The sequence below is a fragment of the Canis lupus genome, chromosome X (genome assembly GCF_003254725.2).
Source record: "Canis lupus dingo isolate Sandy chromosome X, ASM325472v2, whole genome shotgun sequence".
NCBI classification, from domain to species: domain Eukaryota; kingdom Metazoa; phylum Chordata; class Mammalia; order Carnivora; family Canidae; genus Canis; species Canis lupus.
In genome coordinates this window covers 91622586-91645308 of record NC_064281.1, presented here as the reverse complement: position 1 = coordinate 91645308, position 22723 = coordinate 91622586, and the positions used below count along the sequence as shown (strand labels likewise).

Sequence of the window (22723 nt, the reverse complement as noted above, 5' to 3'; positions counted from 1 at the left end):
AAGAGAACATGGTGTGTTTGAGGAATGACTGGTAATTCTGGCCATGAGGGTATGAGTGGGGGTGGACTTCTGGTTCACTGGAGGGGAGCAGGGGAGACCAGGTTGCAGAGGGCCTTGGATGTCAAGAACTTGCCTCCCATCCTGCCAGCAGTGGGAAGTTGATAAACTAGTTTAAGCAGGGGAGGGTCTGAGTCAAGCTGGTATTTGAGACCAAACATTGTGACTTTTTTGAGATATCAGTGAGCTGACAAAGAGTTTTTGCTAAATATCATATACAAAAGTAGAGGCCAGATGAGGTGGTCGAAAGGCCACTCTGAAAGAGCCCTGCTGTAACAAAGGAACAAGGTCACTTTAGATTTCTATTAGCCACAATGAGACACATGAAAGAAATACAATGATGTCCCTATGAGAAGCCAAGTTCTGGTCAATAAAGTTAGTCCGGGGCGGGGGCGGGGGCAACCGAAAAGAAGTTTTGCCAGTGGGAGAGTAGGAGGAGGCAAGGTGCCCATTCCTGAAGCCTCCTCCGTGAGGTTCTGGGTCCAGCCTAGTGTAGTGGGGCTCTCTACTAGGATGCTGGTGGCTGGGACACCTAGGAGTGGATTCTCTACACCGAGGACAGGGGGGACCCAAATGTGCTTGGTTCTGGATGGCGAATAACCTACGAGTGGGGCCCACCTGGCTAGGAGTGAAGTGAGGCCTCAAAAAGGTGGGAATCAGGGGGTCCCTCCCCCAGGCCAAGTGTTCCTCTGCCTCCAACAGTATGCCTCTACTTCTAAGAAATTTCTGTCCACAACGATGGCTCTTACATTCCCTGTCCTTCTTTTATTGAATTTAGGCATTCGGGCAGCAATCATTTATTGAGTGCCTGCTGTGTGCTAGGTACCATTCTAGGGGCTGGGAAATCCAGTGATGTACAAAATACACAAGCCCCTCGACCTTATGGAATTTACACTCCAGCAGAGAAGACAGATGAGAAACAAGTAAATTAATATAAAATATAATTTCAAGTAGCACTGAGGGCTATAAAGATGTTCAGAAAGGGTCATGTGATGGAGAGAGACTGGGGGCTCTAACTAGGGTGGTCATGGAGGTCTTCTCTGGGAGCAAACAACTGAGCTGACCTGAAAGCTACAAAAGAGTCAACCATGTAGCTAGCTGGGGGAAGAGCCTTCTGGGCAAAGGGAGCAGCAAGTGCAAAGATCCTGAGACTGAAAGGGCCTGGTGCAGTCAATGAGGCTGCAGCAGAGGGAGAAAGGGTGGGGGGAGGGAGCAGAATTGGTAGTCAGGAGGCTTAGTGTCAGATCACATAAGGCCCCAGGTGTAAGGAGCTGGGACTTTGCTCTGAGCATGGTGGCAAGCCACTAGGGGGTTTTTAGCAGGGGGTACATGTGACTGATTTGGCCACCGTGTGGAGAATAGGGAGGCAAAAATGGAAGCCGGGACACAAGCTAGATCATTGCTGTGATGCAGCAACAAGACAATGACAGCTCAGACGAGGACAGAGATGGTCAAATTATAGAAATATGTGCAAAGAGGACTCATAGGATTTACTGTCAGATTAGATGTGGCATACATACAATGGAAAGAGAGGAATCAAGAGCTCCTAAATTTCAATCTGAAGTTTTTCAGAGCTAGGGAAAACTGCAGAGGATGGGTATGAGGCAAAGCAAGAGTTCCATGCACTGTTAGTTGGAGGTGTCGACCAGGCAGTTGGTTATAGGGCTCTGGAGTACAGAGGAGACATCCAGGCTAGAGAGAGATACCATGGAGTCCAGTATATAGATGGTACTTCCAGTCTGAATGAGACCACTTAGGACGTGGTAGCCACTAGCCACACGTGACCCTGAGCCCTTGAAATTGGCCAGCTCTAATTGAGATGTGCTGTATGTGTGAAATGCAAACCCGATTTCAAAGACTTAGCGTGAAAAAATGTCAAATGTCCCCTTGATATTCGTTTTGTAATGATTACACATTGAAAGGCTCCTATTTTGGTTCTGTTGAGTTAAATAAAATAGGATAATGTTTCGGCTCTACCCAACGTCACTGATTTCTTTTTGCTTTTTTAAACGGGGCTACTAGAAGCAAGCTACACAGTGGCTTGCTGTTGTGGCTCATGGTCATGTATCTACTGAAGGGCCCCGGTTGAGGAAGCAGGAATAGATACAGAGGGCCAAGGACAGTGCCTTTAGGAGCAACAATATTTCGGATCCAGGGAGAGGTGAAAGATCCAAGTGAAGGAGTTTGAGGAGGAACAGCCAATGAGATCGGAGGAAAATGAGGGGAGTGCAATGTTCAAAAAGGCAGAGCAATGAAGTTATTCAAATAAGGAGGGAGTGGCTGATGTCACAGGGAAATCAAAGCACCCGTGGCCTCATTTAACAAGAATCAGTTTGGTCGAGGGCTTTGTAGGCACTTTGGGTCTGGAGCCCGAAGAGAGCGAGCCCAGGAGAATAAGCGAAGACAGAAGGATAGTAAGTATGGATGACATGCCTCTTGTAAGCTCTGCTTGAAAGAGATGCGGAGACGTGGAGTGGTAAGAGAATTTCAAATCAAGAGGAGGTGTGTGTGTTTCCCTGTGGTTTTCGGTTGGTTGATGGAGACAGGGAGACAGCGCAGCTGATGGCGGTGCCTTCTTCAAGGCATTTGGGATTTGCTTGGGAGGATGAGGCAGGTGTGCCTTGCAGAATCGGAGACAGTCTACACTCAAGAGTTAGTCAACTTGAGTGACTCTAGTAAGTGCCCTAAGGGATTCAGATGCTGCCAAGATGTCCTCTTTGTTCTCCCTGTTGGCTTCTGTATTTTTCTCTTTGACTGTTGCTTACCTTTCTTCTAGCCCTGACAGTGTTGGATGGGTTAAGGACAATATTAGCCTACTGTGGCCCGGTATTTTGGAAGGCAGACTCCCTTTCTACGGACTTCTCCAAAGCTCAGAGACAGTTTATTTCCCCAGTGTCGAAAAAGCCTTCCTTAGTATTGGGTGTGGGAGTGCTGCCATGTTTATGAAGGTGGCCCAGGATCTCACCCGTGATGTGAATTGCTCCTGGCCCAAGGAATTCTCCTATCCTCCCTTGGAATTTCTGAGGGGCCTCTGAACTTTACTATCCCTTTGCTCCTCCCAAATCTCCAGGTAGAACTTTTGTGTGTGTGCATGCGTGTATGCGTGTGACCATTAGTGAGGATTGTGTGGGCTTGGGATTAAGTCATTTTCACGCAGAATTGTGATTCTAGCTCATAGAACTTGAGTGACTTGAACGAATGTCAATACCTTTCAGCCAAAGCCCACCAGGATCACACCCGTCGTCAAACGAGTTGTGTTTATTACTCATCACGATAAGAAAGAACACACACTGTAGGAAATATTAGGACTTCTTGCTAAGAGGGTCTGAAGCCACCTTAGAGCCTACAGGCATCCCTCTCTACCTCTGGAGATGTATCAGGGGCTTATGGCTGGAGGGCTGGACCACACGGGCCTGGAGTCCATCCACGAAATAGCAATGGCAGTTTAACTATGTCTGGGAGCAGAGCAGATCTGGGGTGGGGAGGGAGGCTCCAGAACCTACTTAACCCTGCTGCTTGATGGTACTTCAGTCAGATCAAGACCCTAGGGGGAGCTCTTATGAGGCCCATCTCTGCCCGCCTTTCTTTCTTTTTTTTTTTTTTAATTTTTATTTATTTATGATAGTCACACAGAGAGAGAGAGAGGCAGAGACATAGGCACAGGGAGAAGCAGGCTCCATGCACCGGGAGCCCGACATGGGACTCGATCCCGGGTCTCCAGGATCGCGCCCTGGGCCAAAGGCAGGCGCCAAACCACTGCGCCACCCAGGGATCCCCTCTGCCCGCTTTTCTACAGCTTCCAAGCTGTGTATGAATATAGAGCAGGCTTTCTCTGGGTTAGGGTACTGATCAGGTCCCCCTCCTGACCCCACACAAACTCCCATAAAAAATGTCAGCATTGATTTATAAATATTGGATTATCCACAGACACGTTTCCCTAGGCCTGTCGACCCTAGCTTTTGCTAGAAGGCTAGATTAAATGGAAAATTTACAGTTGATGCTCAATCGATGATCTGTACTGATGGAGAAAAGCACAAGGACAGGTGATTCTCCCATGACATAGAATAAGAGTCATGGGAGAATTAGCCTTTTAATGGCCATTTGGATTGTTTCCCATTTTTGGTTATTTTAAAACAATGCGGTGATAAAAATTTTTGCATGTATGTTTCTGTGTACAAGTGTGAATATATCTACAGTGTAAAGTTCTAGCAGCAATGGTACTGGATCAAAAGGTATGTGCATTTTAAGGACTCTTGATTCTGCGAAACTGTTCTTCACAGAGCAGTTTACACTCCATAGTGTATGGGAGTGTTTATGTTTCTTATCCTTGTCGGCAATGGACCATCATTAGAATTAGAATGTCAAACTTTTTTGACAATCTGATAGGTGGAAATATTAACCTGATCTTTTGATTTACATTTCCTTCATTAGGAGTGGGACAGGGTCTTTCTTCATGTGGTTATTAACTATTGGTATTTCTTTTTCCATACACTGCCAATTGTATCCTTTATCCTCTTTTACACGGAGTCATTTGTCTCTTGTTGATTTATACGTGCTCTTGACAAATTAAGAAGGTTGGTCCTTATATCTATATTTGTTGCAAGTAGTATTTCCTAGATGTATTATTCACAAACAAACCCATTTTCCCAACCCCAAGCAAGACACTTGCTGTGTCTATGTATTTGCCTGTTCTAGACATTTCATATACATGAAATTATGATCTTTTAAGGAAGGGTAATTTTCCCTAATGGCAATTCTCTTTGTCTGGTTTTCCTTGAATGGTTTAAGAGTCTAATGGAAGAATAAGGGGTAGGGTAAAACTACCCTGGATATCAAATAATGATCTTTTGCTTTTTCACTCAATATTTTAGTGATACTAGTATGGCTGAATCACTAAGTGAAGTTTCTGGAAGTCTGGAGGTTCTGGAGGCCAGCGAGGATGGTAAGTAGCCCAGTAATATCTTGTAAACTAGAACTAGATTTGTTTACTATATTTAACTCCTAAGAAAAAATCAAGTCACAAGCAAACTTTTTGGGTCCAACTCTGATATCAGAAGAGGTTTATCTGAGGCCTTCAATCTTCTTTTGGGATGGTTACCAGGTTCTGCATACTAAGGTAAGAGAAGTATTTCTGCTTAATCCGGGAAAAAAAATGAGAGTAGACCATGTCTGAGAGATTCAACTGAGGTTGTACTGTAGCTAGTGATCCAGATTTAACCAACAGCTAAATTTGTAATTTGAGGAATAAAGGGAGAATACAAACAAAAGATGTACCCACAGGCTTTGGCTAAGTAGGACTAAATTTACAAAACTTCTTCTGTAAAACTTACTCAGATGTGTGTCCATTCCTTCATTTGAGGAACCACCTATGAGGGATATGCGACCATGAGGGAGGTAAAAGTCACTAGACAATGATAAGCTTCACTGACTCCACACCCCTGCCAAAGGAACCATTGGACATAAAATAAGACATTGATTAAAGACAGAATGAAATGTAACAGTTCACTGTCTTGTTCTTCAATTTTTGTGGAAGTAGTGTGTGATGTGGAGGACGTGGTCTGGAAGAACAGAATGGAACCTTCCTGTGGTTTCCTAGAGGCCTGATTTCACTGATGATGTGGGGCAGGGGATGCCTAACCTGATGCATAGATCCTTGAGGGCAGGGTTTGGGTCTTCATGTCTGCGTCACCATTGATTAATTGGGTCTCAGAGAGAGTCCTTCGGTACCCCCAAATATTTAATCAATGAATGAATAAATAAATGAATGATAGGCCTCTACACCAAGACAGCCCCAATTACCAACTGACCTATCTTTTTGGATATGAGCTAGACAGATGCCTACAAAAGAAGGTGGCAATGCGGTGCATCTTGATAAAGAGTGGAGGTAAGGAAATGCCTTTTCTCTGTTCCCAAGGTTTTGTTTTTTAAAAGACCAGACATTTGAGTGTGTTTTGAGAACTAGTCATTGCTAGCCAGAGAATAACATGGCTGTTCAGAGGTCGATGGAAAGAAAGGCTAAGGTAGAAATGTTTTCTTCCCAAGCAGTGATATGAGGGAACAAGGTACCATTATGTGATGCATTTTTAAAGCCCATTAAGGTCAACCCAGGTGGGCTGCCTTTATGCTTGGTGGATAAGCACATATATAATCCAGAAGCAATGATTTCTTCTTTGGAGTTAATGGTGTTTTCTTCTCTGGGGGTAAAAACCTGCCTTCTGGGAGCTATTTTCTGGAATGTGACACACAGTCCTCATTGGATGAAGATGTGGAAAGCTACTGCCTGTTTTGGAATCCATAGTGCAATCAATGGCTTTATTGTAGGAGAAGTTCAGACAGCTGGCAGCCACTGACCACCACTGCTGTACCTGACAGGGCATGAGTTACCCTGTGTAGAGGCAACCCTACATGAACATTGCTGGATACAGACGTTTCAACCCTCACTTGCTCCCTAGGTCTATCTACCCTTTGGCACTTCAGCAGCTTTGAAAACCAGCTTGTGCAGGGGTCTCAGCTGCCAGGCACCCCTTTACAAAAGAAAGCTTGGGAGATTAATTCATACGCTTGAATATATGGCAGCCGTCCCAGATTTCATTATGGTTTCAAAAGACATAGTGTGTGGACAGTTCCTGGATTTGTATCTATTTCCTAGAGCTGGTCTCCACACGTGGGGTCCGATGTGGTTGGTGCTGGAGGGGTCTCCCAAGCCAAAAGACGCCAAAGACTTGGACCCTTGCAGCTGAGATTGGATGTGTGGTAATGGGTTATTCGGTAAGGCAGTGTCCAGCTTCCAAGTCACCATCCTAGGTCAGTGAGCAACCAACCTGCCGAGTGTGGTGGTCACCGGCTCTCAGCGTACCCCCAACTCCGCCAACAAAGCGCTCGCACCCCCATCCTCAGAGCTCCCCTGCAGGACCGAATGGAAACATTGTTTTCTTTCTAGTGCCCATGGTTGAAAGAGACTCATATTACTGAAGGTATTTTTGATGCTTGTGGGAAAATATGTTGTGGTTTTTGCCCAGCAAAATGGAAATTCGCGGGAGTCAGGATGGGATTGAAATACACGCGTAAGTAAATTTTACCACCTGTTACAGTTCTGAAGTCACTAATCATTTTGCTAACTTAGGGACGTGAAAGAGTGTCAGTGCATAATAATTTTTGTCTGCCTGTACAATGATTACATTTGCTACGTTCAGTTTTACAGCCTGGAGAGTTTTAAAAGTGTTTTTTTTTTTTTTAGATTTTATTTATTTATTCATGAGAGACACACAGAGAGAGGCAGAGACACAGGCAGAAGGAGAAGCAGGCTCCCCGCAAGGTGCCCAATGTGGGACTCGATCCCAGATCCCAGGATCACGCCCTGAGCCGAAGGCAGATGCTCAACCACTGAGCCACCCAGGCATCCCTAAAAGTGTTTTTATTCAATTATTAAGTGTTTCTAGATTGTGTCACAAGTGCAGCTACCAGCTGCTGAGAATCACCTCTCTGCCTTTGCCAGTTTATGAGAAGCAGGTTTGCCCTCCTCCCTTCTAGTCTGGGATTTTGAAGCGAAGACGGGCAACAATCTGTGTTTCTAAACACATTGAGCATAAAGTTGTTCCTCTTTCAGAAGGCCAGGAGGAGACCACCCGTCGAGAATCTGTAACTCTTACTCCTTGTGGGTGAAAATGGGGGGCCTTTTACACCAGAGAAATAGGCAGATACCACAGAGAAGGGCATTTCTCCCCAGGGGTCCAGTTGGTAAATCTTTTTCCAGCAAAGAACTGATTTCAGTAATTGGTATAGTAGAGGAATGCGCAGTCATTTTCGAGCATCCCAAGCATCATTCTAAATGATTTATGATTATAGAAATTAGTTGAATTTTTTCCTGAAAAAAAAAATACAGAAGGAAACTCGGTTTCCTGCTGTATCTTCATGTTTTATTCTTTTTACTGGTAGGACTGGTAAGTTGGTCCCAATTGTGACCCTATTTAGATACATCCTAGTAGATGAGAAATTGCCCAAGCCATCCCAACTGCAATGAGTTAAGTGGTGATTATCAAGCAAACAGTCCTCTGGTCTTGCATTGTCCCACCCCATGCCGGCTTCTGCTTCTAATCATGCATATTGCACATGCATGCAATTTACTATTGAATGGTAGATGTGGGGCTGCTTCCCCTTATCTATAGATAGAAGTGATAGATCGATTCTACAGATAGAATTGAATCTGGCATAATAAACAAGTAATTATTGGGATACCTGGCTGACCCAGTCAGTAGAGCATGCAATTCTTGATCTCAGGGTTGTGAGTTCAAGCCCCACGCTGGGTGTAGAGCTTATGTAAAAAAAAATTTTTAGAGAAATTAATATTGATTCCCTAGTACTAGCTCACATTTATTAGCACTTGCACCACACCAGATCCTATGCTAAACTCTTTACTTACATTTTTTACAATTTATATCAATCCTGACAAGGGCCAGTGTTTAAATTATACGATGCTCAGTGATGACTGCTCAGTGACCTCAATTTAAGGGAATTGACAGTCGTGTTGGTATTCTGCACTCCTCAAAGGGCTCAGTGGTTTCTGGGGTGCTATCGCATGCCTTTCACTGTGCTGGTTGCTAATGAGGATGCTAAAGAGGGCCTGCCTACAGCCTTGATGTAGGGGTCGGTAGCTAAGACACAGAACTGTATCTTATTCCTTTCTCATTGATACCCAAAACATAGTAAGTGCTTGGTCTTAAACATTTGTTGGATGGATGGATGGATGGATGGATGAACAGACTAGAGAGCATTCAGATGTAAAACTTGAAGGGCCAACAGTCAAGTTTCAGGTGTGTAGAGAGAAAAGGGTTGATTATTGAGGTTGGTGGGACACTGGACTGAAGGCAGGCCTTGAACTTTAGAAACCTTTCTAATAGGTAGGCTTTTTAGGAATCAGTATACAAACAGGCCATAGGATTCCAGAGCTAGAAGAACCCTACTGTAGCATTTCCCAAAGTGTGTTTTGCCAGACATTCTGCTTGCATGCATTTGGGAGACAGTATTGTGCCCAGTATCTTAGGGCTTCACCATACATATAGGTATGTTGAAGTTCCAGAAAAGTCTTGTTGGAAAGCAGAGTCCTAAACTTTGTCTAACTCAGCATTTCTCAGAATGACTGGCCTGCAGATCCATGCAATAGGCCTATGACCACCCTCTGAACAGACTTTGGAAAATGCTGATTATTGGGATCCCTTTACTTCCCTGCTGAGTTCCAGAGAGGTTGAGTGATTTACCCAGAGTCACAAAGCTAATTGATAGCAGAGGCAAGCCAAGGATTCCAGAGTGTTCTGACTCTTGGGTGGTACTTTCCATTATCCCACTAAGCCTTTCTAGTGGCAGCCTCATTGGCAACTACCTTGCCTGGGCCCTTCCCTGCCAGCGCAGCCCTGTTTTGCTGGCAGGAGGCCTTCCAGAGACCAGACTGTTGAGAATTTGGATGAGACACCTACGCTGGTGAATTACTGCATGTAAAAGCAGTAAGAGCTGATTCCTTACCTTTGAGGAATGCAGCACCGACTCCCCTCCCCTTGCCCATCTTCTGCTGAGCCCCAGTAAAGATATGTGTGCTTGTTAGGAAATTCACAAAAGCCAAATAGAGCCTTAGGAGCATCTCAAGGTCCCATTCCTCACTGCTGCCCCGGTAGTTAATGTAGATAGAGCAAACTTTCAATTATTTGCATGTGCAGAGGGCAGTAGCCCTGTAGATAATCCAAACCAGCCGGCAATAATTGAAGAACACATACAGCGCACATAGCACACACATGCACACATGCACGCATGCACTCCTTGCAAAACCCTGTGGTATCTGATTGTCATGACTTTTGCACAGGCAGCTTCTTTACCTGGTGGCCCTTTCTTCCCAGCCCTCTCCCTTGCTCCTAAGTTCCCTCCTCGAGGATGGCTTCCCTCACCGCACTGCCCTGACAGCACTCACCCCTTGGATGTGTGTCCTTCAACACCCAAGGTGGGCGGTACCAGCTCCCACCTAGAACTCTGGGGTCCCCAGGGGTTTTTTCCCCTGTGGAAGCTTGGCTCCCCAACTGGACAGCAGTGATCCCAGCCACCAGAGGGAAGTCAGGGGGTAGTCCCCAGTGATTCTGTGGGGTTCAGTAATTGCTGCACATGAATGAGCTTCTTAGGTCAGGAAAGAGGTGTGTGTTGGAGTGGAGAGGCAGGTGGATGCCTGGTGGGTTGGGCATGAAGAGAGGCCCCTCCGAAGACCACGAGCTGAGCCTGAGCTTCTGCTCACCCCAGAAACTCAGACACTTTGTCATAATGAGTTGTGAAGAAGGGAACAGGCCAAGTGGATGGTGTTGTGGGCTTGGAGAGTGGTGGCGAGGGCCAGGCCTGCAGGGCATCGGGGATCACAGTCCTTGTTCCTGTCACAAAGGCCCTGTTTCCTCTCCACCCTCCCTTCCGCTGTCATACTCTGCTTTGCTTTTGTTCCCTAACTTCCAGGAAAGAAGAAATCCAAATTTAAAGCCTTCAAGAACTTTTTTGGCAAGAAGAAGAAAAAAGAGTCTGAAGATGCCCAGGGAGGGAGGAGGCTAAAACCAAGCTTGTCCAGCAGCAGTATTAACATCTCTTCTCTGGAGCCAGTTCGAGAAGGTCAGCGAACTGAGCCCAGGTAAGCTCAGGGGGGCTACAGCCACTGCCAGGGGGCCTTTTCTGTGCTCACACGTATGCTTGTGGTCTGGGGTGCATAGCTCAGTAGGTTGGGCAGCTGCACACCCCTGACCCCGAGAGCACTGGATACCAGTAGATGAGGGCAGAGTTTCCCATCACAGCCACATGGGGCCTACCACTAGTGAGGAGCTGGAGGCCTCTGTTTCAAGTAAAGACATCCTACCTCATTTGGGAAGCTGGGCCTGGTTTGCCTGCCTGGCCCTCAGAGTATAGGTCTGTGATTTCCCCAGAGGGGTTGAGGGGGAGGGAGCTACATCTCTTAATGTGTGATTAAAATCTCAGAGACAGAAGCCTCTAGCTGGGTGGAGGCCAAAGCTTTAAATCACTTGTGTTAATGTAAAGACAAAGAAACAAGCAAACAAACCAAGAACCCCAAATCCATTTCTCCCTCCATCACAGGAGACAGAGGGGGTATGGAAAATGCTGGAACTGGTCCCGGAATGGGGGAGCCTCTTTCTCAGCCACCTCTATTCAGATTTTCATCTGTGATGCCCCCCTTCTGTATCTGAACGTCCAGTACCCCCAGCTGTTCCTGTATCCATCAGATCCCCGCCTACGGAGTTCCACTTGAGCCCAACTTGCCAGACTTATTTGGGCTGCCCATAGAGCTCACCCGTGCTGTTACCTTTTCCCTCAAGGCTTTGCTTGCTGGAAATGGGACGCTTAGTAACGTGTTATACTTGTTATACTACTCCCTGACTGCTAACACCTAGGTTTCCTTAAGGACCTTAATTAGTGCATTGAACGTGAGGAATCTCAGAGAGCAGGAGATGGTTATGGACAGAGGGGCTTGTTTCACACGTTACAAATGATGCCATTGTATAGACCACAACCTTACAGCTCTAAGTGAGGCTAAGACTAGCCCTGCTATAAACTGGGGGGGGGGGAGGGCAAGGAGAGGGGATTTTGGGTCTACTATGTGTCATCTCTACAAATAGCAACAATCTATATGTTTATCCTCATGCCAGTACTCACTATCTTGATGAAGGTAGCTTTGAAGTACGTTTTGAAATTGGCAAGTGTGAGTTCTCCAATGTTGTTCTTACTTTTCAAGTTTATCAGTATGTAACCCCTTACATTTCTCTATGAGTTTAAGGATAATCTTGCCCACTTCTGCAAAAGAATAACAAAAAGGCAGCCAGAATTTCAGTAGTGATCACCTGAAATCTGTAGATCAGTTTGCAGACTTTATTGCCCTCTTGACAAGATTAGGTCTCCCAAACCATGAGCATAGGTTGCTTTTTCATTTCCTTAGGTTTCCTTCTTTAATTTATTTCATTAGGGTTTTAGAGTGACCAGAGTATAATTTTTAGACACTTTTCATTAAATGTATTCCTAAGTGTTTTATTCTTACTGATGTTATTGTAAATGAAAATTGGAAGTGGTTTTGTCATTTCATTTTAGGATTGCTCATTGCAAGGATACAGAAATACAATTGATTGTCGTATATTGGTCTTTTATCCTGCAACCTTGCTGAACTCACTTATTGGTTCCAGTAGTTTTTATTGGATTCCTTAGGAGTTTTATACATGAGGTTGTGTCATCTATGATTAGAGATAATTTCACTTCTTCTTGTCCAATATGGATGTCTTTTATTTAATTTTCTTACCTAATTGCTCTGGCTGCAACCCCCAGGACAATGTTAAATAGAAGTGGCAAGAGCAGACATCCTTGTCTTGTTCCCGATGAGGGAGAAAACATTCAGTCTTTCATCATTAAATATGACATTAGCTGAGAGTTTCTCACAGATGTCCTCTGCCAAGGTTGAGTGTATTTATTACGTATTTGGACTTTACAAATGCCTTTTCTGTATCTGTTGAAATAACTACATGGTTTTTGCTTTTATTCTGCTGATATGGTGTACTACATTGATTGATTTTCATATATTAGAAAACCTTATATTTCTTGCAAGTTCTACCTGGTAATAGTGTATAATTCCTTATGTTGCTGGATTCAGATGACTAGTATTTTATTGAAGATTTTTACATCCATTTCATAAGAGGTATTAGTTTTTAGTTTTCTTCTGATGTCTTTGGGTGAAATTTTTAAAAGGTAAAATATCTTCCCACATTCCAAAAGGAGTCTTTTGTGCCTTTAGCCTTTTATTTGTTTCTAACTTTCCCCTGATTTATCTTAGCACTTAATTGTCATCAATCTGTCTTCATTCCCAATCAGAGGGTATTTCCATCTGGGTTTAGCAAGATGAGGGTGGGGGTGAGGTAGAGTAGGTGCATAAGATAGCTTTGAAAATCAGACAGATGTATCACGGAACCCTCATGTGAAAGAAGAAAAGATCTAGTGAATGAGAGCCTCCAAGATCTGGGCAGATGTTTGATATTTTAAATCAAAACAAAAACACTAGAGAGAGGGATCCCTGGGTGGCGCAGCGGTTTGGCGCCTGCCTTTGGCCCAGGGCGCGATCCTGGAGACCCGGGATCGAATCCCACGTCGGGCTCCCGGTGCATGGAGCCTGCTTCTCCCTCTGCCTGTGTCTCTGCCTCTCTCTCTCTCTCTCTCTGTGTGACTATCATAAATAAATAATAAAAAAAAAATAAATAAAAGACTCTTTAAAAAAAAAAAAAAAAAAAAACACTAGAGAGAAATTTGGGTGTGAAAGATCTTTGACAACTCTTACCTTAATAACAGAAAGACTCAGGGTCTTCCCTCTCATTCCACGGGGTTGCCACTATTGAATTGTAGACTTTTAATGGGTGAATTAGGGAATCCCTGGGTGGCTCAGTGGTTTAGCGCCTGCCTTTGGCTCCGGGCGTGATCCTGGAGTCCCGGGATCGAGTCCCACATCAGGCTCCCTGCGTGGAGCCTGCTTCTCCCTCTGCCTGTGTCTCTGCCTCTCTCTCTCTCTCTCTCTGTGTCTCATGAATAAATAAATAAAATCTTTAAAAAAATAAATGGGTGAATTGGATGGTATGTAAACTGTATCTCAAAACTATCATATAACAAAGATATGTGTTGATAATTTAAAAATCAAAATCATACAGAAGTACATAAAGTAGGAAATTAAAGTATTTCCTACTCCTGCCCCCAGTGCCATTCCTCAGGGGGATCTACCACTAATTATTTGGTGGATATCCTTTTGGATTTTTTTCTATGAACATAAACTATATATGTGTGTAATAAGCGTTATTTATTTATTTATTTATTTATTTATTTATTTAAGAAAGAGAGAGCATGAGTGGGAAGAGGCGAAGGGCAGAGGCAAGCTCCCTGCTGAGTGGGGACCCCCCTGACACAGGCCTCGATCCCAGGATCCCGGGATCATGACCTGAACCAAAGGCAGATGCTTAATGGACTGAGCCACCCAGGCGCCCGTAGGTGTATATATTAAATGAGACCATACTATTCTTTATTTTTTGACTCAATATCTTATGGAAAACTTTCTATGTCCACACATGCACATCCTTGCCCTCTTTCTGAAGTAACTGTGATATGTCATACTATGCATATACACATGTCTTTAGTTCCTATGGCCCTTGCACTGCTTTCACAGACCTTTTCCTTCCTGTTCAGGATCAAGAGCAACATGGGTAGCAAATCCCTGTCCCATGACAGCATCTTCATGTTGGAACCCGAGCCTGAAAGATCAACCCATCAACTCTGCCCCTCTCCAGAGCCCAAGAGAGGCAGACCTCTACAGGTAATAGTGAACTCAAGCATCAGTGCCTAATTAGACTACTCCTCTTCCATTCCCTAGTCCTAATCTGCCAAAAAAGCAAGGAGTGGGGAATTTGGCCTTGTTTCTCAGCTGATTCTACCCCACAGAGTTATTGTAAAGAATGGAGAGTGTATAAATATATGGTGTGATTACCTAGTGCCCAGAACACAGTGTTGTCTGGCATAACCATATTCACTTTTCTTGACGCACCTCAAGAATGCTTTAAGTATTAAGACGGTGACATTCCACTGTCAATGTGCAGGCATTCCAACTGCCGTGTTTTTTCTTTCTTCAACAGCGAACTCAGGTTTCCCGAACTCTGCCTAGAACTGGAACTAGTAATGTGCATGGAGCTGTTTCTGGACTTATGTTTGAGGCTATGCCCCAATATGTGCCCAAAAGTGGAATCTGGGTTGGAGGCTCCAAGGCCCCTGAGGTAATAGAGTGGAATTGTGCAAAGTTTGGCAGCTGAGTCAAACAGATAGACCTATGCTTGAATTCTCGTGCTACTTGCTGGTTATGTGATCTTGGGCTGATTGCTTAACCTCTCTGAGCCTTGCTTTCCAGTGTATATTAATATTATACCCACTGTATAATATTAATATTAATATTAAATTTAATATCTACCTCAAACGGTTGTTTGTGAGGCTAGAATAAAGACTCAGAGAGGTTAAAGAAATTGCTCAATCTCACCCAGGTAGTAAGTGGTAATCTGACCCAGATGCGTTGACCTCAAAACCCATGGTCTTTCTAGTATCCCAGTCTTTCTAGTACCCCAGGCTTTAAGATATTCAGTTTCTTTGTACCTGCCTCAACAGGGAGAAGGATATACCTTTAGTCTTCATCAGATGTAGCCTATGCATAGAACAGCCTCTTACCTCCTGATAATCCTAACCATTACTCAGACTCTTCTGGAGCTCTGATCTAGAGATGTTCTAGGGGGAGCTGGAAATATTGCCAGGGACATAACCCTCAGCAGCTACCTTTCTCCTTCTCTCAGCTTGGGGGTGGGATGATACCCAAATATCCCTGTGTGACTGAGAAGGCCATACCAGGAGGAGCCCGTTTTCTACTTTCGCATTTGGCAAAAGGTGACTGGGGCTTATTTCTGATATGTCTGCTCAAGACTCTTTATCTCCCGTTCTGGTTTCTGTACTGTATGTGGCAGCTCTGCTGGCTACATTAACCGTGGAAGGTAGAGAAGCAAACACCAAGATGGTCGCCAATGGTGCCCATCTTATGGTTGTATAGCAGACCCTGGGTCAGCAGACTGTTGCCCTCTTGCACCACAGCAGCAAAGGTCACTTCTGCAAACTTTCCTGTCCTCAGTCTTGAACCTCAACACGAGCTTTTACTTGTCTCCACGGCTGCACTCCCTCACCACTCAGGGGCACAAATCCAGATGTGCATGACTGAGTGCTACACAGTTGTTTCTCACATTCAGAAAGGGGAATTCTGCTTCCTGGATGCCTCCCTCTCTCCTTCTTCTCTTAGTCCCAGCAACAGACAGGGAGATTCTCATAGCAGAGACATGCTGTTTCTCTAAAAAGGTGATTTATTGGGGGTGGAGGGGGAGGTGTGAAAATTCAAGGTAAAGATTCTAGGGGCATTTCCTCTCACAATGAAGGGGTTAGGAAAAACCAAACAATAGTCCCAAGGCAATTTTTCTCAAACGATTGGTTTGGGCTCACTCCTCACATCTTTGGCTTGTTCCCTCAGTCCCTCTTCTGAGAAACAGAGCTGAAGACAGGGTATGGTGTTAACAGAACCTGAGCCATCAACCACCAGATCCACCTTTGCATGGGAATCTTCCTTTTGGTGCCAAGGTGACAACCCTCCATGACAGGGTCATTGAGAGCATTAAGTTGAGGGTCCTGATACCCCATGCTGCATAGAAGCTGAGAAAGTATGGAATTGACCAATGGCTGGGTCCCTTGAAGGGGCAGGAGTCATAATGGATTCTGTGACATTCAGAGCAACTGGAAGATTGTGGGAGACAAACTCCCAGTGTACAGTTCTGTCAGAAATACTGAGACTGAACCAGCGTTTTATCCCTTGACAGATTTTCACCTGATGTCTTATCTGAAGTGTTAGGAATGTGCGTGCCTTGATTATTCTCCAAGACATTTCATGTTCCTTTTATTTGAGGAAAATAGATGAGAAGATTTACTAGCAGATTGTTAGCATCTTCTTGTGGAATCAAACTGAATTCAGTAATTTAGGAACAGAGGGTGCAAAGTCACAGACCTGGGTCTCCCTCTGAGGCCCCCTCTTTTTAAGATTTTATTTACTTATTCATGAGACACACAGAAAGAGGTGGATACATAGGCAGAGGGAGAAGCAGGCTCCTCACAGAGAACCTGATGTTGGACTTGATCCCAGGATGGCAGGATTATGACCTGAGCCAAAGGCAGATGCTCAACCATCTGGTTCTTGCCCTTAAACTTCCTGAACTTGAGCATGGGACACCCCTTCCGAGCCCTTATAGTTAGGAGATAGGAGTGCACAATAGTTAAGAACATGGACCATAAAGGCAAGCAGACCTTTCAAATGCTTGTTCTGCCACCATGAGAATTAGGGCCAGTCACGTCCTCATTCAGACCCAGTTTTCCCCACCTGGAAGATGAGGATCACAAGATCAGATGCTTCAAAGAACTGTTGTAAAGTTCAAATGAAATACATCTACCTAGAGTGCTCCCTGCCTGACAGGGAGAAAGATCAAATCAATAATGTAACTGCCTACCTCTTCACCTGAAGGAACTTAAAAGAGGAGAGCAAACTAACCCCAAAGCTAGTGAGAGGAAGGAAAGAATACAGATTAAAGCAGAGTAAAGCCCTCAGTAAAAGTTAGTTGTCATGATTGCCATTATTGTTATTAGAATTGGACTTGGGGTTGGTGAATCTTTGAGACTTCTTCTCAAGAGCCCCCAGCAGGCCTGGTAGTAATAAGAGGGCACCTTAGATTCTAGCCAGGAGTGCTCCAGGGGCAGAACCTTGGAAAAATCCTCCTTTGGCTTTGAGAATTTGAGGACCATCTGTCCTGAACAGGAGCAGAGACTATGACAGAAGAAAGCATGTCAGTTCCATGACAGCAAAGATTTTGTTTGGGTCATTGCTATAGGCCCAATGCTTACAGTGGGCTGTGGCACACTGTAGATGCTTAGCTGGCATTTGTTAAAGATAAAATCAGAGATTCTGATCCACATCGAAATGACCATGGCAGAGACCAGTGCCTCAGATTCAAGTGTACTATGAAGTTCAAGTTGGAATGAACTAAATTAGTCTGCTGAAGCCCAAGGAAAATCCAAATGATCAATTTTTATCCCCTTAGGAAAACTAGTAAAACAGTTCTAATCAGGGCTAGTTCTGTAGATTTTCTAATAATTACAGAAGACCAATCTTGACAGGATTAAGATAAACAACCAATAGAGTCAAGATATGATCCAGACAATTCCTGGAATGACAGGAGCAAGGGTTATAGTTTGGATGCGAAGCCTAGATCTTAACCCTAAAACTTAACCTCCACAAGAACCAGACTTCCAAAGACAGGGCCAAAACCAAAACAAAGATCAGACCGAAATAAGATTTATAGTAAGCATTAGTTGAGAGATAACACCAGAATTCTGATTTTGATCAATTAAGCAATTCAAAATTTCTGTTTCTGTTTGGGGACTGGCAAAAGTGTGCAGCAATCCAGGGCATGACCCAAGGCTATTGGTCTGGTTTGCATAGGTACAAGAAGTGAAGACAAGGAGGTAGGAGATTCTTTTCTTGGCTTGTTTTCTCACTTTGGGTTCTTAGTCTCTCCATCCATTAAGCAACAAGAAAACACCAATAATTTGGAGGAAAGCACACAAGTTTTAAATTTTTCCTTATACTGTCCTTGACAGATCCCAACACGGCGCCCACGCCAACCCAGCATCAGCCCACCTCTAATCCAATCTGACACAAATTCTAATGACTTTGAAGTAAGCTCTGTTGATGAAGAGTCACCTAAGAGCTCATGGAGGAAAGCTTTACCACACAATATCTTGACATTGAAGAAGGTGAGTGTTAGCCCCATCCTAATTGGTAGGTTTTGTTGGGGAGCACAGGTCAGAGGCATAATCTCTTGCACTCCTTCTACTGTGGCTTAGCACTAGGGGGGCATCTGAGGAAGCCACGGCCATTTTTGACTTTTGATTTGCATGGTGATTTACATTTTCTGTCCAATTCTACAAACCGAATAATCAGCACTTTTGTTTGAAAGCAAGGGAAGACGGTATTATAGAAAACAATAATAGTTTGCAGATATTTTCAGTTATTTTAGGAAGAAAACAAGGGAGATTTTTATGGAAGTAAATCCTCTATGTTTGTGAATGCCAAAATCTCAAAGGTTAGGGCATGTAGTATTGTTTAGTAGATATACACCTATATGAAAAATCATTTGACACATGAGAGGGCATGTATGTGCATTTTATACAGGTAGGTTTGTCAACCAATAATATCCAATACAATTGGAAAATTAGTAGATTGTGCCTGTATCAGTACCTCCATTCTCAAACTAATGTGTGGTTAATTTAATTGGTTGTTATTGAACTTGAAAGGAATTTTAGAGATTTTATGTATGTGTATATGTATGTATGTATGTATTTGGGAGAGAGAGCAGAGGGGCAGAAGGGGGGGAAGAGGGACAAGCCAACTTTGTGCTGACCCAACCTTGGGCTCAATCCCACGACCCTGAGATCATGACCTGAGCTGAAACCAAGAGTCAGATGCTCAACCACCTGAGCCACCCAGGCAACCCAAACTTAAAAGGACTTTTTTTTTTTTTAATAATTAGGAGATATTTATTTTTTTAAAGATTTATTTATTTATTCATAGACACACACACACACAGAGAGAGAGAGAAGGAGAGAGAGAGAGAGAGAGAGAGAGGCAGAGACACAGACAGAGGGAGAAGCAGGCTCCATGCAGGGAGCCTGATGTGGGACTCCATCCCAGGTCTCCAGGATCACACCCCAGGCTGCAGGCGGCACCAAACCGCTGCGCCACAGGGGCTGCTCTTAAAAGGACTTTTAAAGTGAAATGGAGTTTAGAATAATTAACCTTTGGGACTTAAAAAGTAAACAGAAAGGTAATTGATAATGATGATAATATGCCAGTCAGCACAAAACTGTTTTGATGTTAGAAGATCCTATGGAGGGAAGCAGACTTCAGTTAGATGTGTCAACAACAAAAAAAAGCGGTCAAGTTAGGAACAAAGTTAAAGCACAGGCAGGTGTTAGGTGGATAAGGATGCTCACTGATTTATGGATCTAGACTGTATGTATGTTCTGCAGAATATGCTAAATCAGACCAATTAGTCTGAATTGGTAGGAAGACTGAATTACATAACATTTCTACTGTGATAAAATATACATAACAAAATTTATCATGTTAAAGTATACAATTCAGTGGCATTAAGTACTTTCACAATGCTATGCAACCATCCCCACTGTCTAGTTCCCGAATAGGTTTGGTTCCCCCAAACAGAAGCCCCATACTTATTAGGCAGTCACTCATCATTCCTCCCTCCTCTCAGCCCCTGGCAACCACACCAATCTGCTTTCTGTCTCTGGATTTGCCTATTCTGGACACTTTATATATATGTAATCATACAGTATATGGCCTTTTGCAAATGGCTTCTTTCACTGAGTACAATGTTTCTGAGGTTCATCCATGTTGTAGTATTTCAATCCTTTTTGTGGCTGAATTGCACTCCATTGTATGGATCTACCATGTTTAGCTATTCATCCACTGATAGACATTTGGGTGCTATCTACCTATCGACTATTGTGAATAGTGCTGCTATGAACAATCATATACAAGTTTTTGTTGGAACACTTGTTTTCAAATCTTTTTTTTCCTAAGATTTTATTCATTTATTCTTGAAAGACAGAGAGAGAGGCAGAGACACAGGCAGAGGGAGAAGCAGGTTCCATGCAGGGAGCCCAATGTGGGACTTGATCCTGTGACTCCAGGATCACACCCTGGGACAAAGGCAGGTGCTAAACCGCTGAGCCAGCTGGGCTGCCCTTGTTTTCAAATCTTTTGTGTGCCTACCTAGGAGTGGAACTGTTGGATCGTATGGTAATTCTACATTTAACTTTTTGAGGAACCACCAAACTGTTTTCCCCAGCAGCTACACCACTTTACATTCCCTCCTGCTGATGTGTAAGTCTTCTGATATCTCCAAATGCTGGCCAACACTTGTTATTTTCCAATTTAAAAAAAATTATTCTCGTGGCTGTGAAGTGGTATCTCATTGTGGTTTTGATTTGCATTTCCCTAGTGGCTAATGATGTTAGTTAAGCATCTTTTAATGTGTTTATTGACCATTTATAGATCTCCTTTGGAGAAATGTCTATTCAAGTCCTTTGCCCATTTTTAAATTGTGTTTGGGTTTTCTCTTGTTAAGAGTTCTTTATATATTGTGGATACTAGACCCTTTTCAGGTATATGATTTGCAAACACTTCCCCCATTCTGTGAGTTGTCTTTTTTAACTCTCTCAAAAGAATAACATTAAAAAATTTTTAATTTAATTTTGATGAAGTCCAGTTTATTGATATTTTTTCTTTTAGTACTTGTACTTTTGCTGTCATGTCAAAGAAACCACTGCCCATCTTAGATCATGAAGATTTACCCCTGTGTTTTCTTCTAAGAGTTTTAGCTCTTATATTTAGGTCTTTGATCCATTTCAAGTTCTTTTCTATATATGGTATGAGATAGGATCTAACTTCATTTTTTGCATGTGGCTATCCAGTTGTCACAGCACCATTTGTTGAAAAGACTTATTTCTTCCATTTAATGTTCTTGGCATGCTTGTTGCAAATCAGTTAACCACAGATGAATGGATTTATTTCTGGACTTCCAATTCTATTCCATTGATCTCTATGTCTGTCCTTATGCTAGTACTACACTGTCTTGATTTATCTAGTTTTGTAGTAAGGTTCAAAATCAGGAAGTGGGAATCTTCCTATTTTGTTCCTTTTTTCCCCTTTAAGATCATTTAGGCTTTTTGGGGTCCCTTGCAATTCCATATCAATTTTACAATAAGTTTTTCTTTTTTTTATTTTTATTTATTTATGATAGTCACAGAGAGAGAGAGAGAGGCAGAGACACAGGCAGAGGGAGAAGCAGGCTCCATGCACTGGGAGCCTGACGTGGGATTCGATCCCGGGATCGCGCCCTGGGCCAAAGGCAGGCGCTAAACCGCTGCGCCACCCAGGGATCCCAATAAGTTTTTCTATATCTTCTAAAAAGCACATCGGGAAGGTCACCTGATCTCAGGGTTCTGGGATCGAGCCCCACGTCAGGCTCCATGGGGAGCTCAGTAGGGAGTCTGCTTCTCCCTCTCCTTTTTCTGTCCGTCTCTCAGCTTGTGTACTCTCTCACTCTGTCAAATAAGTAAATAAAATCTTTAAAAATATTTTTTAAAAAGCACATTGGGATTGTGATAGGGATTGCTTTGAATTTTTAGATCACTTTGGGGAGTTGATCACCATCTTAACATTAAGCCTTCCAATTCATGAATGGGATGTCTGTCCATTTATTTAGGTCTTTAATTTCTTTCAGGATGTTTTATAGTTTATAGTGTACAAATCTTGCATTTCTTTGGTTAAGCTTATTTCTAACTTTTTATTTCTTTTTGATGCCATTGTGAATGGAAGTGTTTTCTTAATTACCTTTTTAGGTTATTCATGCCCAATGTATAGAAGTTCAACTAATTTCTGTGTGTTGATCCTGTATCTTTTAATTTTGATTAATTCATTTATTAGCTCTTGTAGATTTATGGAGATTCTTTAGAATTTTATTTTTTGTTAATTTTTTAATTTCTTTTTTTTCATATTATACCTTTTTTATTGACTTCTCTGTATAAATTCTCTTGGTATTTTCTTCTGCTTTTATGAAGAACGTAAAATCTATCTGGGAATTTTTTTCCCCAAACACTGTAATTTTCAATTTTAGGAATTTCTGTTTGGTTGCTTTTTTAAAGTTTGCATTTCTCTTTGAAACCCCTCACCTAAAAAAAAAAAGAAACCCCTCACCTGACTATTCATTATAATTGTATTGACTATATCTATCTATCTATCTATAATATATATAATATAGTATATAATTTCCTATTAGTATATAATTTCCTATACATAAGATCAAGTCATTTGTAAATAGATTTGGTTTCACCTCTTCCTTTCCAATTTGCATGTTTTTGTTTCTTTTCCTTGCTTAATTGGCTAGAACTTCCAGTAGAATGTTGAATAAAA

General features: G+C 43.0%; 1 protein-coding gene across 7 annotated transcripts in view; it reads left to right on the top strand.

Moving 5' to 3' along the window:
- Positions 1-22723, top strand: part of KIAA1210 (KIAA1210 ortholog) — a 58667-nt gene that overhangs the window by 16523 nt on the left and 19421 nt on the right. For 4 of the 7 annotated variants that reach the window (XM_035712082.2, XM_035712081.2, XM_025431501.3 and 1 more), the window contains exons 2-6: positions 4929-4999; positions 10537-10705; positions 14293-14419; positions 14736-14873; positions 18328-18483. In XM_035712082.2, the coding sequence (XP_035567975.1) occupies positions 4929-4999; positions 10537-10705; positions 14293-14419; positions 14736-14873; positions 18328-18483 (661 nt within the window). Of the gene's footprint in view, positions 1-2355; positions 2472-4928; positions 5000-10536; positions 10706-14292; positions 14420-14735; positions 14874-18327; positions 18484-22723 lie in introns of those variants that run through there. The other 3 variants (XM_049107884.1, XM_035712080.2, XM_035712083.2) reach the window with 3 other exon arrangements.